The sequence below is a fragment of the Emydura macquarii genome, unplaced genomic scaffold (assembly GCF_026122565.2).
Source record: "Emydura macquarii macquarii isolate MOO-44397 ecotype Brisbane River unplaced genomic scaffold, CSIRO-AGI_Emac_v2 contig_3511, whole genome shotgun sequence".
Classification (NCBI taxonomy): domain Eukaryota; kingdom Metazoa; phylum Chordata; order Testudines; family Chelidae; genus Emydura; species Emydura macquarii.
Genome location: NW_027133648.1, coordinates 271,083 through 288,531, shown reverse-complemented (window position 1 = coordinate 288,531; position 17,449 = coordinate 271,083). Strand labels below are relative to the sequence as shown.

The 17,449-nt window shown below is 66.3% G+C and overlaps 2 protein-coding genes across 7 annotated transcripts in view; one reads left to right on the top strand and one right to left on the bottom strand.

Annotated features, from left to right (window-relative positions):
• The window catches only part of KCNH2 (potassium voltage-gated channel subfamily H member 2), a 36,691-nt gene extending 28,578 nt beyond the window's left edge, over positions 1-8,113 (top strand). Inside the window, exons 6-14 of one of the 3 annotated variants that reach the window (XM_067535674.1) lie at positions 149-574; positions 1,987-2,374; positions 2,460-2,659; positions 3,156-3,689; positions 3,937-4,036; positions 4,206-4,388; positions 5,124-5,304; positions 6,183-6,321; positions 6,569-6,918. In XM_067535674.1, coding sequence (XP_067391775.1) covers positions 149-574; positions 1,987-2,374; positions 2,460-2,659; positions 3,156-3,689; positions 3,937-4,036; positions 4,206-4,388; positions 5,124-5,304; positions 6,183-6,321; positions 6,569-6,766 — 2,349 coding nt within the window. In that variant the 3' untranslated portion in view covers positions 6,767-6,918. Of the gene's footprint in view, positions 1-148; positions 575-1,986; positions 2,375-2,459; positions 2,660-3,155; positions 3,690-3,936; positions 4,037-4,205; positions 4,389-5,123; positions 5,305-6,182; positions 6,322-6,568 lie in introns of those variants that run through there. The other 2 variants (XM_067535673.1, XM_067535675.1) reach the window with 2 other exon arrangements.
• Positions 8,114-8,464: 351 nt separating this feature from the next.
• AOC1 (amine oxidase copper containing 1) lies at positions 8,465-17,292 on the bottom strand. 4 transcript variants are annotated; one of them, XM_067535694.1, is made up of 6 exons: positions 16,717-16,765; positions 16,072-16,431; positions 10,453-12,007; positions 9,770-10,058; positions 9,398-9,530; positions 8,465-8,954 (listed from the first exon to the last, which is right to left on the bottom strand). In XM_067535694.1, the coding sequence occupies exons 3-6, from the start codon at positions 11,990-11,992 to the stop codon at positions 8,679-8,681; spliced, it is 2,238 nt and encodes a 745-aa protein (XP_067391795.1). In that variant the 5' UTR covers positions 11,993-12,007; positions 16,072-16,431; positions 16,717-16,765; the 3' UTR covers positions 8,465-8,678. The 4 variants fall into 4 exon arrangements, with proteins under 4 accessions (XP_067391795.1, XP_067391792.1, XP_067391791.1 ...); XM_067535691.1 differs by lacking the exon at positions 16,717-16,765 and adding an exon at positions 17,211-17,292 and having other exon boundaries at positions 8,467-8,954; positions 10,453-12,010; positions 16,072-16,213; XM_067535690.1 differs by having other exon boundaries at positions 8,467-8,954; positions 10,453-12,010.
• Between the last annotated feature and the right edge of the window lie 157 nt (positions 17,293-17,449).

The window sequence follows — 17,449 nt, the reverse complement described above, 5'->3', positions numbered from 1 at the left end:
TGCTGTGGGGCAGGGCAGGGGCTCGGCAGGGGGTGCCGTGGGGCGGGGAGCGGGCGGGGGCTCAGGCAGGCGGGAGCCGGGGTCCGGACACGCCGCGTGGCGCCGGCAGCCCCACCCCTGACCCCGCCCGCCCCGCGTGTGCCGGCAGGTGCTGTCGCTCGGGGCGGACGTGCTGCCCGAGTACAAGCTGCAGGCGCCGCGCATCCACCGCTGGACCATCCTGCACTACAGCCCCTTCAAGGCGGTGTGGGACTGGCTCATCCTGCTGCTGGTCATCTACACGGCCGTCTTCACGCCCTACTCGGCCGCCTTCCTGCTGACGGAGCAGGGGGAGGCGTGGCGCTGGGCCTGCGGCTACGCCTGCACCCCGCTGACGGTGGTGGACCTGCTGGTGGACATCATGTTCATCGTGGACATCCTCATCAACTTCCGCACCACCTACGTCAACTCCAACGAGGAGGTGGTCAGCCACCCCGCCCGCATCGCCACCCACTACTTCAAGGGCTGGTTCCTCATCGACATGGTGGCCGCCATCCCCTTCGACCTGCTCATCTTCGGCTCCGGCTCCGAGGAGGTGACGCCCCCGGCGCCGGCACACGGGGTGGAGGGCAGGGGGGGGGGCAGGTGGCTGGGCCCCCTGGCCCGGGGGTGGGGAACACGGGGCAGGCCTGGCTCCATGCGCCTCGCGCCCTGCTGCACGTGTGGGACCGGCCCCGTGGGCGCTAGCTCTGCCCCCTTTAACCCAGCCGCCACCAGGCCCCGCCCCCTATAACCCAGGCCCCGCCCCCTATAACCTGGCCACTGCCCGGCCCCGCCCCCTATAACCCAGGCCACGCCCCCTCTAGCCTCTGCCCACGGTGATGGTGCTGAGCACAACGGCCTGGCGCTCCAAACTCTGGCCACCAAGTCAGCCCTGGGCTGCAGGTCCACGGGATCGGTGCCTCCCTCTGCTTTCCAACCAGCCAGCGTGCCCGGCCCCTGGGGTCCTACTGCCCCCCGAATCCCACTCACCCCCAGGGTCCCACTCACCCCCAGGCAGCCTCCCCGCCTGCGAGGCAGAGCTGAGACCAGCGCACCCGGCCAGGGTCGGCCCCGGCACCTTCCCCCCAGAGCAGGCTAGACACAGCCCGGGAAGCCAGAGCCGGCCCGAAGGGAGGGGAGAGCAGAGCCAAGTCCGTCTGCTCAGCCCAGAGCCCAGCCCAGCTGCAGGGACCCCCTGGCCGAGTGCTGCCCTCGCCAGCTGTCCCAGCCAGCCCCGGGAGAGAGCCGGCAGCGTCCTGCAGAGCCCCCCTCCTTCCCTGCTGCGCCCCCCAGGCTGGCCCACGCTGCGTTCCCAGCCCCTCGGAGGGGGGGAAGCACCTTCCCCTGGGTGCTGGGTGTCAGAGTCCTGCGCCAGCGGCTTCCCAGGCCTTTCATGGCCCGTTCAGCCAGCTGGGCGACACCCCCCCCCCAGCTCTTGGGCTGCCATGGGAGCAGATCTGTCTCCTTGTTCCCCCACTGGGCAGCTGGGCGGAGGAAACTGAGGCACACGTAGGCTTTTAACAGGATTGCAGAGCAAGCCCACTTTGCCAGCCCCGCGCGCACAAGGACGTGCACGTGGGGAGCCCCCCTCCGCTGGGGCGGGGTCTCGCAGGGAGCAGCTCCTGGCCCAGAGCCGCTCAGAGCCTTTCTTCGGGGTCTGGCCGCAAATACAGAATCACTGGCCACCGACAGGCCAGGTCTCTGGGGGCCCAGATGAGCTGAGGGGCGTGACTGCAGCCGGCAGCGGGGTGGGGGTCGCGCTCCCCCGATGGGGTCTGTGCCCTGGGCAGCAGCGGCTCCGGGGCGCACGAGGGGGGCCCAGCCGAACGCGGGCGTCTCTCCAACAGCCCCGCTGGGGCTCAGCCGGCTGAACCAGGGAGAGCCCTGCCCTGGGCTCTGGGGGGGGGGCAGATCGGTGCCGGTGCCTTGAACCCGGCCCCTCTCTGCCCTCCCCCTGCCCCCTAGACCACCACCCTGATCGGGCTGCTGAAGACGGCGCGGCTGCTGCGCCTGGTGCGCGTGGCCCGCAAGCTGGACCGCTACTCGGAGTACGGGGCGGCCGTGCTCTTCCTGCTCATGTGCACCTTCGCCCTCATCGCCCACTGGCTGGCCTGCATCTGGTACGCCATCGGCAACGTGGAGAGGCAGCGCATCGGCTGGCTGCACTCGCTGGGCGACCAGATCGGCAAGCCCCTGAACGCCAGCGACGCCCTCCAGGGCCCCTCCATCAAGGACAAGTACGTGACGGCGCTGTACTTCACCTTCAGCAGCCTGACCAGCGTGGGCTTCGGCAACGTCTCGCCCAACACCAACTCCGAGAAGATCTTCTCCATCTGCGTCATGCTGATCGGCTGTGAGTGCCGCCGGCCGCCCACGCACCGCGAGGGGTGGGGGGGGACGCGCGCGGGCCGGGCTCACCTCTGCCTCTCTGCCCCCAGCCCTGATGTACGCCAGCATCTTCGGCAACGTCTCGGCCATCATCCAGCGCCTCTACTCGGGCACGGCGCGCTACCACACCCAGATGCTGCGGGTCCGCGAGTTCATCCGCTTCCACCAGATCCCCAACCCGCTGCGCCAGCGCCTGGAGGAGTACTTCCAGCACGCCTGGTCCTACACCAACGGCATCGACATGAACGCGGTGAGCGGGTGCCCCCCCCCGGCGCTCTCCCCAGCCCTGCCCCGCCCGCCCCGTCACCGCCTCGCTTTCCCAGGCCTGGGGGCTTGCGCCTGGGAAACGGGTGGGGCTCTGGAGGGGGGCGTCGAGCCGCCACGGTGACACCCCAGGGCCGGGCCAGTGGCAGCAAACAGTGGTGGGCACAGCGGGGCTTGCTCGGCAACACGCCCACGGGCCGCGCCATCCCCGCCTGCCTTCCCTGCACCCCGGCGCACACACCCCTACACACACACAGAGAGACACCTGCACCCCGGCGCACACACCCCTACACACACACAGAGAGACACCTGCACCCCGGCGCACACACCCCGACACACACACACACCTGCACCCCGACACCCCTACACACACACACCCAGACACGTGCACACACCCCTACACACACACACACCCAGACACGTGCACACACACAAACCAGCCCCCCGCCGCGCTCTCCTGACCGGCCCCTCTCCTGCGGCAGGTGCTGAAGGGCTTCCCCGAGTGCCTGCAGGCCGACATCTGCCTGCACCTGAACCGCAGCCTGCTGCAGAGCTGCCGGCCCTTCCAGGGGGCCAGCAAGGGCTGCCTGCGCGCCCTGGCCATGAAGCTGAAGACGACGCACGCCCCGCCCGGCGACACGCTGGTGCACGCCGGCGACGTGCTCACCGCGCTCTACTTCGTCTCCCGCGGCTCCATCGAGATCCTGCGCCGCGACGTGGTGGTGGCCATCCTCGGTGAGCGGCGCTGCCCAGCCCCTCCCCCCATGCTCCCAGCCCCCCTGGCCTCCCCACGGCCTCCCCTGACCTGCCGTCTCTCCCCCGGGAAGAACGACATCTTCGGGGAGCCGCTGAACCTGTACGCGCGGCCGGGCAAGTCCAGCGCCGACGTGCGGGCGCTGACCTACTGCGACCTGCACAAGATCCAGCGCGAGGAGCTGCTGGAGGTGCTGGACATGTACCCCGAGTTCTCCGACCGCTTCTGGGCCAGCCTGGAGATCACCTTCAACCTGCGCGACGTGAGCCTGCCCGGGGGGGGGGGGCGGGGCGCGGCCAGGCCGGGGTCTCCAGGAGAGGCTGGGGGCTGGGGGGGGTCCTAGGAGCGGGTCCCTGACCCAAAGCCTCAGGCTGCAGCTGACTGGTCCCCGGGCAAGACCCCCCCAATCCCTGCCCTGCCCCGCCCCCAGCTAACCACCTGTCCTGTCCCCCCAAGCACTGTGACCCCCCCACTTCCCGGCCGCGGCTCACGCCTCCCCCTCCTTGCAGACAAACATGATCCCTGGCTCCCCCGGCAGCACCGAGCCGGACGGCGGCTTCAGCCGGCTGCGGCGCCGCAAGCTGTCCTTCCGCCGGCGCACCGAGCAGGGTGAGTGGGGCGGGGGGCGGCCGGCACTCGGGGCCACCCAGGGCACCGGCCCCACCGCCGCGCAGGGGCACCCGTGCGTCAGCCTGGCCGGGGCCCAGCCTGCCCAGGCACCCCGTCTGCCCTGGGGCTGTGCCCCCCGCCGGGTCGCTCACTCTGCCCCCCCCCGCAGATGCCGACAACGCCGGGGAGCTGAAGAACAGCCAGAAGCCGCTGGGCCGGAGCTGCCGGGCGCCGGGGGCCCCGCCCGAGTGGGATCCCTCCAGCGAGGATGAGGAGTGCCCCGCAGCCGGCACCGGCGCCGCCCAGCTGTCGCCCTTCTGCCCCGACGGGCAGCTGCGGCCCCAGAGCGAGGGTGAGCCCCCCGGCAGCGTCTCAGGGGGGCCGGGCGCCACGCGCGGGCAGGGGGCTGGGGCCACAGCGACGGGCGCCAGGTGGGGAGGGCCGTGGGGTGGGCATGGGGGGGGCAGGTTGTCGCGGAGTCTGAGGCTCAGCGTGGGAACCGCTCAGAGGAAGCCAGACAGGACGCGGGGCGGGAGGGGCAGGGCCGGGGGGGTCATGTTCCCCACCCCCCCAGGGCTCCCACACCGCCCGGGTCTGCCCCGGCACATTTGGTCCCCTGGTTCCGCCCTGCAGCGAGTCCCTGGGTGGGGCCCCCGGAGAGCCCCACAAGCCCCCACAGGGCCCAGGCGCCCGCCTGCTGCTGCTGCGGTTCCCAGCCAGCCTGGGACCCGCCAGGAGCACCACGCAGGAAGCAGCATGTTACAGCCACGACTGGCGGGGGGTCCGGAGCCCCATTCCCGAGCTCTGCTCCCGGGGGGGACCCACTCTGCCAGCCAGCCCCCAACACACCCTCCCTCAGGCGAGGAGATCCCCTGACCCCCTCCTCCCCCCGATATGGCCAGCTGCCCCGGCAGGTGCATAGCCAGCCCTACCCTCTGGGCGTCACTGCCCAGATCACCCCCCAGCCCATCACCGAGACCCGGGAGTGACACCGGGGAAACTGAGGCACACTCCGAGTGTTCAGAGAAACCGTTCAGGACAGTCCCACCTGGGCGCCGGGCTCTGAACCCGTCTCTGCTCCGCTCAGGGGTCTTCTCAGGCATGTCCAACATCTTCAGCTTCTGGGGCGAGAGCCGGGGCCAGCAATACCAGGAGTTGCCCCGCTGCCCCGCCCCGGCCAGCTTCAGCATCCCTGTGCCCCCCCGGGGCCACCGGCCCCACTCCGAGCTGGAGAGCCGCCTGGACCAGCTCCAGCAGCAGCTCAACAGGTAGCAGGGGGGTGGGACGGGGGGGCTGGGAGCAAACCCAGAGCGGGGCCCGGGCAGGCCATGGCAGGGTGAGACTCAGCTACTGCACCGGGCGGGCGAAGGGGCAGCGCTGGCACATGGCAGGGAGAAGCCTCGGGGGAGAGGCTGTGCCAGAATCCCCCGGGAACCGGGCCCTGGAACCCCTTGGGCGCAGCCAGGCAGGTCTCTAGTGCCTGGAGTCTGCCCCTTCCCGCCCCCCCCGGCTGTCCACACACTCACACCACAGCCTCCCCACTCTGGCCCCACAGGGTCCAGCCCCCCTGCTCCACCCAAGCTGCCCCAAGGCCCCCCCCCGGATGGGCCTCTGGGGAGCCCTGCACACCCCCAAAGGGCTGGGCAACGACCAACTCAGAGGTCTCACACTCCCACTCTTGGGCTCCGCCCCCTCCGATCCCCCACCGGGGCCTGGCCCTTCCAGCCAGCCAGCCCCAGATGTTCCCCCTTCCCTCCCCAGACCACCCCTCCTGGTCTCTGCTGCAGCGGACTGACCCAGGCAGGGGGTCCTGGCCAGGCCTGCGTGCGTGGCTGGGGGAGGCCCCATCCGCCCCATCACTGAAATCATGAGTAACATGGGGAAACTGAGGCGCGCACACAGCACTCGGAGAAAACCCTGAGAATATGCCCATTTTGGGGCGGGGGGGTGGGGATAGTGGCACATGGCAGGGAAAGGCCCTGGGGGGGGGCTGCACACAGAGGCCCCCCCAGTGCTGGCCCCTTGATGCAGGCCAGGCAGCGCCAGCTGTGGGCAGGAGCCCGCCTGGGGGCCGTGGCTTGGCCTGTGCCCATAGAGCCGGCCGGGGGATGCCCCAGCTGCAGACACCCCCTCTCCCCCCCCACAGGCTGGAGACCCGCCTGGCCGCGGACGTCGGCGCCATCGTCCAGCTGCTGCAGCGCCAGGGGGGGCTGGTGCCGCCCGCCTACAGCCCCGTGTCGTCGCCACCCGCGGGCCCCCTGCCGCCCGTCCCGCCCTGCCCCCAGGTGAGAGCCCGGCTGGCGCGAGGGCCCCGCGAAGACACAGGCCCAGCGCTGCTGTCGGGTGGGGGGCGAGGCTGCTGGGCCGGGCCGGGAACGGAACCGAGCGCCCCAGGGAAAGAACTGGGCCCCGGGGCTCCCCTTCGCCAGCGTCCTCACGCCCAGCCTGCACCCCTGCCGGAGCCGGGCGCTGGCCGCGGTCGTGGCGTCGCCTGCCCGGCTGCCCGCTGCTGACACAAGTTCCCGCCCGCAGGTTCCCGGCTACCCGGCGCCGTTCCACTTCCTGCCGCGGCCCAGCCCAGAGCCGCCCCTGCCGCCACCCCCCGCGGACGTGGTGCTGCTGCTGGAGCCGGCCCCCGCGCCCCCCCGGCGCCGCTCCCTCCCCGGACAGCTGGCCGAGACGCCGGACGCTCAGAGCCTGCAGAGACACTGCTCCGACCCCGGCAGTTAATGGGCCGGGCGGGACGGGGCCCGGACCCAGGAGCCACGGGGCCGCCCCTCCCTGCCCCCGAGGACAACGGTGCCGCCCGGGTGAGGGGCCTGGCCGCAGCCTGGGGGGGCCACGTGCGAGCCAAGCAGGAGCCGTGGGACGTGCCCGCGCTGCCAGGACGTTAGCCGGCCTAACGGAGCCCGGAGACGCAGCCGGCACCGCCCGTGCGGAGAACCAGGCGCAGCCTCGCCCGGGGACGGATCCTGCCCGCCACAGCTGGGGCCTCCGGCACATATCAGCCAGCCAGGCCCACGCCGCTGCCCTGCAGCCAGGGCCGGGGAGCCCCCCCTCCCCCCCCCCGTCTCCCCAGGGACGCAGCCCCCCAGGGCACCGGCAGGTCGGGCCAAATGGGCTGATGACGCCTGCGCCTGGGCACCTCCGCCTGGCTGCCCTGTGTGTGCGCCTCTGCCGTGCGCGTGCACGGCCCTGTTCCCTGCCCGCGTGTGTGTGGCTAACGCTCTGGTCCCTCTGGCTGTGTGTGTGTGTGTGTGTGTGTGTGTGTGTGTGTGTGTGGGGGGAATTCCGTGTGTCTGTGCTGTGTGTGAGAGAGCTATTCCGTGTGTGTGTGTGTGTGTGTGTGTGTGTGTGTGTGTATCGGGGGCCCTGTTCTGTGTGTGTGTGCGCATGTGCACACGTGTATCTGTGACCTGGTTTTGTGTGTGTGTGTGTGTGTGTGTGTGAATGCACATGTGCATAGCTCTGGCCTGTGTGTGTGTGTGTGTGTGTGTGTGTGTATCGGGGGCCCTGTTCTGTGTGTTTGTGCGTGCGTGCATGTGCACACGTGTATCTGTGACCTGGTTGTGTGTGTGTGTGTGTGTGTGTGTGTGTGTGTGTGTGTGTGTGTAGCCTTGTTGTTCTGTGTGTGCACACAAGCGAGCGAGCACGTGTGTGTATCTCCAGCCTGGCTCCGTGTGCAGAGCCCTGCACTCTGTGCACCCACGACTGGCCCTGCGGTGAGGGGTGTGTGTGGCTGGCAGGGCCAGGGGCGTCTCCCCGTCCCTGTGGGCAGGGTGGCCTCTGCCCCCGTCCGTCCCCGGCCTCAGGGCGCCCAGCAACCGGGGCAGCCGTGCAGGAGCCGTGCATGCTGGGAGCTGCGGGCAGGCAGCCCCCCTCACCGCCCCCGTGCTGTGCAGAGGGCGGGGAGCCATGCCCAGCTGTGGGGCGGGGGGGGTCCTCGTCACGCTCTGCCTGCAGGCGCCGTGTGTCCTGTGGCCGGGCGCTGCCCCGGGCGTGCAGCAGCTGCCTTTCCCCGTGGCCCCTGCATGTCGTCTGTGCCCCGCCGACACCCCAATAAACCAGGCAACAGCCGCCCCGTCTGTGCGTCTGCGCTGGCCGCGGGGGGGGGAACACGTTCGGGCCCCACCACGGACAGGTGCTTGCCTGTGTCTGCTGGGGGGTCAGCCCTGGGTCACGGGACCCCCCTGGCCTGGGGGGGGGGGGGAGTCAGCCCTGGAACGTGGCCCCACCTGGCCTGGGGGGGGGGTCAGCACTTGGGGGGGGGGGCACAGAGCCTGGGGGAGAGAAATGTGCAGCAGCGGCTGGCCGTGGCCGGGCCCCCAGCTGAGGCAGGCTGTGGGGCTGCTCGGGCAGCGAGCGTGTCCCCCACACTGGGCGGTGCCCCCCCCACGGTGTGTCCCGTGTGCCTGCCCCCCACAGCCCCACTGACGCTGCGGGCTAGGAAGAGACACGGGTATTTATTGAACACAGCCCCCTTGGCAGTGGGGGGCGTCACCCCCTGGAGTCTCTGCCCCCCCCATGCCCCAGGCCTTGCCCCGCTCTGCCCGGGGGCCGCCATGGGAGACGCGTGGCCCCTCCGCCCCAGTGATGGCCCCGGCCGGGCAGCCACTGCCAGGGGCGACGCCGTGGGGCCGGGTCAGTGCGGCCCGTAGGTGCCGTTGTAGTGGAAGGGCTGGGGGGAGACGCAGGGCCCCGGGCTGGCGGGCGTCCAGCGCTGGATCTCCAGGCGGGTGAAGGCCGGGTCCAGGGGCCGCACGATGACGGTGCTGCGTGAGGCCACGGACGGGTCCTCGTCGAAGAAGTTGAAGGGGCGCAGGAAGAAGCCGACGGCGTTGCCCGGCGTGGCCGTGTTGGGTATGTCCTCGGCGTGCGGGATGTGCAGGAAGCCCACGGTCACCCAGGCCACCAGGTCCTGCCACGGACCAGAGCCGCAGTCACCGGGGCCCAGCGCCGGCCCCACAGCCTGCCCCCGCCACAGTCACCAGGTCCCCCCGCCCCACCAGCCTGGAGCCCCCCAGCACTGCCCCCGTGGTCAGCTGATTCCCCCACAGCCCTAGCATTGCCCCCTACAATCATTGGGCCCCCCCCAGTCACCGGGCCCCCTTGCAGCCCCACCTCCCCCAGCACATCCCCATATCCCAGGCCCCCAGCACTGCTCTGACCCATGGTCGCCATTGGGGCCCCTGAGGGTCTCACCTGGGGGGCCCAGCACTGGCCCCCCCCACCCTGGGGACCAATCCCAGCAAGGAGCCACCCCACCTTTCCATAGAGCTCAGGGCCCTGCCCCACAGCTATCCCCTGCCCCCCGGCTCCCGCCGGCTCTGCGCCCCCCACAACCCCGGCCCCCCCCCGCACCTGGTTCTCGATGTTCTCGTCGTCGCGGATGAAGCCCTCGAAGTCGACGGTCGGCTGCCACGGCTCGTTCTGCGCGTACAGGCTGCTGCTGGTCGCCTCCCGCTCGTGGCGTCGTGTCACCGCCAGGTGGTACCTGCCCGGGGGAGACGCCGGCCGGGCTCAGCGCCCTGCAGAGACCTTCCACCCCGGCCCAGGGAGGTGCCCCCGCCCTGCCCTGCCCCGCCCCGCCGTCGGGCTGGTGCATGGGGACAGGCCAGCCCGTTCGGCCCCACATGTCCCGGGGCCCCGACCCCACTGGTCAGCAGCGCCAGGCCCAGAGACCCCCCAGCACTCGGCCCGTGGGGCGCCCAGGGCACTGGGTCCCCGCCTTACCGTCCCCAGGCGATGCCCTTCTCCTCCTTCCAGCCGCGGGGCAGCACGCGGGCGGCCTGCGAGCTGTACTGGATGCGGTAGCTGCGCGGGTGCCCCCAGCGGTTGCGCTGGCCGGGGCTGTAGAACAGCAGGTAGCGGGGCAGGGCCCTGCCGAAGGGGAAGGCAGCCTGGCGCTCGCTCCGGCGCGCTTGCCGCTGCAGCCGGGGCTGCACGACGCGGTCGCCCGGGCTCCAGGGGTTGGAGATGTTCTCGAACCGCACGTCCACCGTCTCGAAGCTGTTCCCGGTGCCTGTGGGCGGGCGGGTGGCCGTGAGGGGCAGGGCCTGGGGTAAAGAGCCCTGGGCCGTGCTCTGGGGATGGGGCTGGGGGGTAGCAGGGGATTGGGGAGGGCTGGGTCCCCCGCCTGGCCCCAGCGGCCCGCCTGCAGCCCTGCTCGCTCCCGGGGAGGGACTTTGGGATGGGCTGCCCAGCATCTGGGAACTCGCCCAGTGGTTGCTGAGCCAGGGGAGGGGGGCCGGGGCCCCTGGGCCCATGGCAGAGCCGGCTCTGGGACTCAGCCGGGTGGAGCCAGCCAGGACTCCTGGGTCCTTCCGCACTCAGGCCGAGGATCGCTCCTGGGGGCAGAGCCTGGCCCGGGAGCCTGGGAGTGGGGCGCGCGCTGGGCTGGCGGGGGGAAGACGCACCTGCGACGTCCAGGTCCACCTTGTAGTGCACCAGGTGCGTGTGCAGGTTGCCCAGCACGTCGCGCTGCACCCGGCTGCCGTAGCGCAGGCCCTGGGGCGTGTAGTAGGAGGCGTGGATGTAGCCGCTGGCGTGCACCTTGGCCTCCAGCACGCCGTTGGGGTAGAGCAGCACGTCCCAGAGGTAGTCGTAGTTGTAGACGGTGGCGGTGGTGCGCAGCACCAGCGCCTGCCCCTCCAGCCCCGCGTAGAAGTGGTAGCCGCCCCGGAAGTTGCTGTCGAAGTGACGGCGCAGGGGCACGCCGGTGGGCAGCTCGAAGAGGCAGATGGCGTGGGCGTAGCGCACCGGCCCCTCGGCGTCGTACAGGTGGTGCACGTCCAGGTAGGTGGCCACCTCGGGGCAGTCGATGCCGGGCGCCAGCTCGTGGGCCACGGTGCCCATGCCCCAGCCGGCGTCGATGTACTTGGTCTGCATGGTGGCCGGCGTGCTGCCCCCGTAGAAGGCGATGGCCTCCTGCACGCTCAGCTCGTAGGCCAGCCGCTCGCCGTTGAAGCGCAGGTCGAAGAGCTGCAGGCCGGAGGAGGAGCGCAGCCGCAGGGCCAGGCGCCAGCCCCCGTACTCCACCAGGTTGCCCTGCAGCCGGTAGCGCTTGCCCTGGGGCTCGCACACCTTGGCCCCGTGCACGTCCGTGGGGGTGCCGGTGCTGAAGTGGCCGCGGGGCACGTAGGTGGAGAAGCGCAGCTCGGACGCGGGCTGGGGCGGCCGCACCTGGGCCAGCTCCCCGCGCTGGTAGCGGCCGGCCAGCTCCTGGGCGCTGGCGAAGTACTGCCCGTTGTACCAGAGCTGCTGCACGGCCCAGCGGCGCGGGTCGCGGGCCCGGTGGTCCAGCAGGATCTCCAGCCCCACGGGGTGCAGGAAGTAGCCCTCCACGAAGCGCTGCAGGATGAGCCAGGAGCGGCGCTCGCCGGGGCCCAGCCCGCGCGGCGCGATGTCCGAGAAGGTCAGGCAGCGCTCGCTGCAGTTGTGGTACCAGAAGCCCGTGGTCTCGCGCAGCAGCTGGTAGAGCGGCTCCGTCACCTCGGCCAGCTTGCGGTGCAGCAGCTGGTACTCCAGCAGGGTCATGGGCCGCGCCGTGAAGGGGATGGGCCGCCTGCCCGGGTAGCCCACGGGCCGGTAGTAGCTGGGCCGGGGCAGGGGCCCCACCAGCAGCTCGGTGACGTTGGGCTGGGCCTGCTCGCCGAAGAAGACGACGGCGCGGGCCAGGCGCTGCGGGCGGGGACCGCCCCCCGCCAGGTACTGCAGGGCCTGCTGCTTCCTGGGCACCTGCAGCTCCACCATGAAGAGGCTGTTCTTGGCCAGCGAGTCCCCGCGGCTGGAGGCCAGCCCCAGCTCCGGCCGGCTCAGCAGGAAGCTCCGCACCGCCCGCAGCTCCGCCGGGCTCAGGTCGGCGAAGATCGACGCCCCCAGCGCGGGCGGGGGCGCGGGGCTGGCACTGGCCAGGACGCTGAGTGCCACCGCCCAGGCCAGGGTCTCCAGCCACATCCTTCCGCTGGGCACCTGCTGGGGACCAAGAGGAGCAGGTCAGAGCGAGGCAGGAGACAGATCCTGGCCCGTTCCCACCTCGCCCTGGCCCTGCCCGCCAGGTGCACGGTCCCCGCCTCGACCGCAGCAGCCGGCTGAGTGGACCCTGGTGGCACCGGGCCCCGCACGCCCAGCTGGAGCTCCATGCCGTGCACAGGAGCACTGGCTGAACCTCCCAGTGAGGGGCCGTCATCTGCTCTGCAGGGGAACTCAACGGGGGGCATCACTGTACAACCAGCCGCGGGGCAAGTGTGACCCACCCTGCCTGCCCGTGCCAGGAGCTGGGGGTGGGGGGCGCAGGGAGGGCCCGGCCCTGCCCCTCAGGGTCCCAGGTTTCCCCGGCTCCTCAGCTGGTCACGTTCCCCTGCTCCCTCCAGCCCTGTCTGCCTGGCTTGTCCCGCCTCTCCCCGCTGGCGCCCTGGCCCGGAAGCGTCGGCGTGGGACACAGGGAAGCTGGGCCCTGGCTTTTTTGGGAACGCTGAGTTGGGTGCAGGGTCTGCCCCAACCTCGTGGGGGCCGGGGCAGCGGGGGGGGGCCGGGTGCAGTGGGGGGCAGCTGTACGGTGACTGAGGGGGCAGGTGCAGGGGAGCCTGGTGCAAAGGGGACTGGTGTGGGGGGCAGAGTGGGGGAGAAGCGGTATGGTGACCGAGGAGGCGGGTGTAGGTGGGGGCTGGGTAATGGCTGCGGGACAGACTCGGCAGGTAGCCATGGCCACACGGAACCTGCCTTCGTCCCGCTGCCCCATGTCTAATCAAGGGCCCCCTGTAACCGCCCCCGACACCCGGTGTGCTCCAGACAGCCCCCCCCACTCCCACCAGGGCAGCCACTGCCCTGCAAGTCCCTCATAACACCCCCGCGGCATTACAGAGCAGGCTGCTGAACGGTCGTACCCGGCTAGAGAGCGCAGCGAATAACGCAGCCACAGTGTGCAAACCCCTGGAAGGTGAGAAGTAACAGCCAGCATGGACTTGTCAAGGCCAACTGGTGTCAGGCCAGCTGGCCAGCTCTCTGTGCCAGGGAAGAAGCCGCGTGGCTGGCGGGCAGCGGTAGGCGTGGTGTATCCTGACTTCAGTACGGCTTTCGATTCTGTCTCACCGACCGTCTCAGAACCAAAGGAGGGAGATACAGCCTAGCTGGAGCTACTGCAAGGTGGGTGCCTAACTGGTTGGAAAACCGTGCCCAGAGACTGCTTCTCAGCGGTTCTCAGTCAAACTGGAAGAGCAGAACGAGTGGGGTCCTGCAGGGATCAGTTCTGGGTCCGGTTCTGTTCAGTAGCTTCGTCAGTGATTAGCTAGTGGCACAGCGCGTACACAGACGAAGTCTGCAGACAATACCAAGCTGGGAGGAGCTGCGCGTGCTTTGGAGGGTGGGATTAAAATTCAAAATGATCTGAACAAACTGGAGAAATGGACTGAGGTAAACGGTGAAACTCACAAAGGAGAAATGCAAAGTGCTGCACTGGGGAAGGACCAATCAGCTGCACGCACAGAATGGGAAACGGCTGCCCAGGAAGGAGTGCCGTGGCAAGAGATTTCAGGGTCAGAGTGGATCAGTGCAATGGTCTGATCACACTGCAGTACCTGGAAAGATATTGGAGCAAATAATTAAGCCATCAATTTGCAAAAATTTCCAGGTACTGCACAGGGTCAGAGCAATGGTTCCTCTAGCCCCGTATTCTGTCTGCTGACCGTGGCCAGTGCCAGGTGCTTCAGAGGGAATGAACAGAACAGGCCATCAGCAAGTGATCCATCCCGTCGCCTATTCCCAGCTTCTGGCAAACACAAGCCAGGGACACTTCAGCGCATGGGGCTGCAGCCCTGATCATCTTAGCTAATAGCCATTGATGGGCCTATTCTCCAAGACCTGATCTAGTTCTTTTTTGAACCCTGTTATACTCTTGACCTTCACAACATCCTCTGGCAAGGAGTTCCACAGGTTGACTGTGTGTTGTGTGAATTAATACTTCCTTTTCTTTGTTTTAAACCTGCTGCCTACTAATTTATTTTGGTGACCCCTAGTTCTTGTGTTATGAGAAGGAGTAAATAACACTTCCTTATTTACTTTCTCCGCACCAGTCATGATTTTCTAGACCTCTGTCATATCCCCACCCCCCTACAATTGTCTCTTTTCCAAGCTGAAAAGTCCCAGTCTTATTAATCTCTCCTCATATGGAAGCTGTTCCATACCCCTAATCATTTTAGTTGCCCTTTTCTATACCTTTTCCAATTCCAATATATCTTTGTTGAGATGGGACAACCAGATCTGCACACAGTATTCAAGATGTGGGTGCACTATGGATTTATAAAGAGGCAATTTGATATTTTCTGTCTTATTACCTGTCCCTTTCCTAATGATTCCCAACAGTCTGTTAGCTTTTTTGACTGCTGCCGCACATTGAGTGGATGTTTTCAGAGAACTGTCCACAGTGACTCCAAGAGCTTTCCTGAGTGGTCAGAGCTAATTTAGACCCCATCATTTTATACGTAGAGCTGGGATTCTGTTTTCCAATGCACATTATTTGTAATTATCAACACTGAATTCCATCTGCCGTTTTGTTGCCCAGTCACCCAGTTTTGTGAGATCCCTTTGTTACTCTTCGCAGTCTGCTTTGGATGTAACTATCTTGAGTAGTTTTGTATCATCTGCTTATTTTGCGATCTCACTGTTTACCTCTTTTTCCAGAATATTTATGAAGATTTTGAAAAGCACTGGCCCCAGGACAGATCTCTGGGGACACACCACTATTTACCTCTCTCCATTCTGAAAACCGACTATTTCTTCCTACCCTTTGGTTTACTATCTTTTAACCACTCACTGATCCAGAACAGGAGCGTCCCTCTCATCCCATGACAGCTTACTGTGCTAAAGAGCCTTTGGTGAGGGACTTTGTCAGAGGCTTTCTGCCAGTCTAAGAACACTGTATCCACTGGGTCACCCTTGTCCACCTGCTTGTTAGCCCACTCAAAGAATTCTAGTGGATTGGTGAGGCATGATTTCCCTTTACAAAAACCACGTTGACTCTTCCCCAACAAATTGCGTTCATCTGTGTGTCTGATTGTTCTGTTCTTTACTATAGCTTCAACCAATTTGCCTGGTACTGAAGCTAGGCGTTACCAGCCTGTCATTGCCGGGATCACCTCTAGAGCCTTTTAAAAAAATTGGCATCACATTAGCTCTCCTCCAATCATCTGGTACAGAAGCTGATCTAAATGACAGGTTACATAGCACAGTTAGTAGTTCTGCAATTTCACATGTGAGTTCCTTCAGAACTCTTGGGTGGAACCATCTGGTCCTGGTGACTTATTACTGTTTAATTTATCAATTTATTTCAAAATCTCCTCTAAGGACACCTCAATCTGGGACAGTTCCTCAGATTTGTCACCTAAAAGGAATGGTTCAGGTTTGGGAATCTCCCTCACATCCTCAGCCGTGAAGACTGATGCAAAAAAATCATTTAGTTTCTCCGCAACAGCCTTATCTTCCTTGAGTGCTTCTTTAGCATCTCCATCGTCCAGTGGCCCTGCTGGTGGTTTAGCAGCTTCCTGCTTCTGGTGTACTTTAAAAACTTCTGCTGTTGCTCTTTGAGTCTGTGGCTAGCTGCTCTTCAAATTCTCTTTTGTCCTTCCTAATTCTATTTTTACACTTCACTTGCCAGAGTTGATGCTGCTTCTATTTTCCTCAATAGTATTTAACTGCCACTTTTTAAAGGTGCCTTTTGTCTCTAACTGCTTCTTTGACTTTGTTGTTTCGCCACAGTGGCACTTTTTTGGTTCTCTCACTATGTTTTTAATTTGGGGTAAACATTTAAACTGAGCCTCTCTTATGGTGTAGTTAAAAAGTTTCCATGAAGCAGGCAGGGATTTCAATGTTTGCACTGCACCTTTTGATTTCTGTTGAACTAACGTCCTCATTTTTGTGTGATTCCCCTTTTTAAAATTAAATACTACCATGGTGGGCTGCTTTGGTGTCCTCCGCTCCCACAGAGATGTTACATTTGATTAGGTTATGGTCACTATTACCGGCAGTTCAGCTATACTCACCTCTTGGACCAGATCCTGTGCTCCACTTAGAACTAAATCAGGAATTGCCTCTCTTCGTGTGGCTTCCAATTAAATATGAGTGAACAGTGTCACGCCGGTGCAAAAAAAGCACACCTCATTCCGGGCTGTATTGGCAGGAGCACTGTAAGCAGGACACGAGAAGTCATTCTTCTGCTCTACTCTGTGCTGATCAGGTCTCAGCCAGGATAGCGTGGCCAGCTCGGGGCAGCGCTTTGGGAACAACGTGGACAGATTGGAGACAGTCCAGAGAAGAGCAGCAAAAAACGATGAAAGGTCTAGAGAGCATGAGCTACGAGGAAGGGTTGAAACCATGGGGTGTTTGGTTTGGAGAAGAGGAGCCTGCGGAGGGACATGAGGACAGCTCTCAAGCACATAAAAGGGTGTTACCAGGAGGAGGGGGATGAATTGTTCTCGTTAACTTCTGAGGCCAGGACACGAAGCAATGGGCTTAAACTGCAGCAAGGGCCAGCAGCCTCGCCCCAGGCACCCACCCTCTGCACCCCCACCCCCTCTGCACCCCACCTCGCCCCAGCACCCACCCTCTGCACCCCACCCCCTCTGCACCCACCTCCCCCCAGCACCCCACCCCCCACTGCACCCCCCAGCCCAGCCGCTGTCACTCACCTGCGGCCCCTGCCCCGCTCTGCGCTGTGGCTGCAGCACCGGCTCCTCTGCCCCGCATCATTCGCTGCCCCCCCTCCCCCCCTTGTGCCTCCGGGCGAGGAACGCCATTGGCTGGCTCCTGGAGTCCGGGGAGGGGAGGGGGCGGGCGGCCTGTGCGGTGGGGGGGGTCCCCCGCAGTCCAGGCGCTTCGGACCGCCTGGCCTGGCCCCTCCACCATGAGCCCGGCCCGGGGCTCCCCGACAGCAGAGTACAGCCCCCGGCCACAGGGACCCCCTGTCCATAGTTACCCCACAACCCCAGGGACCCCCAGTCACAGGGACCCCCCCAGCCACACAGCAGGCATTGCTGTGCCAAGGACCGGGCTGGTGCATCAGACTGGCCCCCTGGCATCCCCGGGCAGGGGGGGGGTCTGACATCTGGGGGCCAGAGTCACTCCTGGGGGGGGGGAAGGCCCCCCACAATCCCTCCGTGGTGCCCCCAGGACAGTGCCTCACCTCGTGCCTCCCTGCAGCTCTTGGCATAGGCCTCCTGGCGCTGCGGGGGGCTTGGCGGGTGCCCAGGCCGGCAGTTCCCACGGCACAGAGTCTTGGCGCCCGTTCCCGTGCCAGGCACTGAGCCGGGCTCTGGCGCCAGGAGCTGCTCGCTCCCTGCCCATGCGGGCGCTGGCCGGTCCCGGTGTGGGGCAGCAGCAGCCCTGCTGTGCCTATGCCAAGTGCCTCCCGGGCGCCTGCCC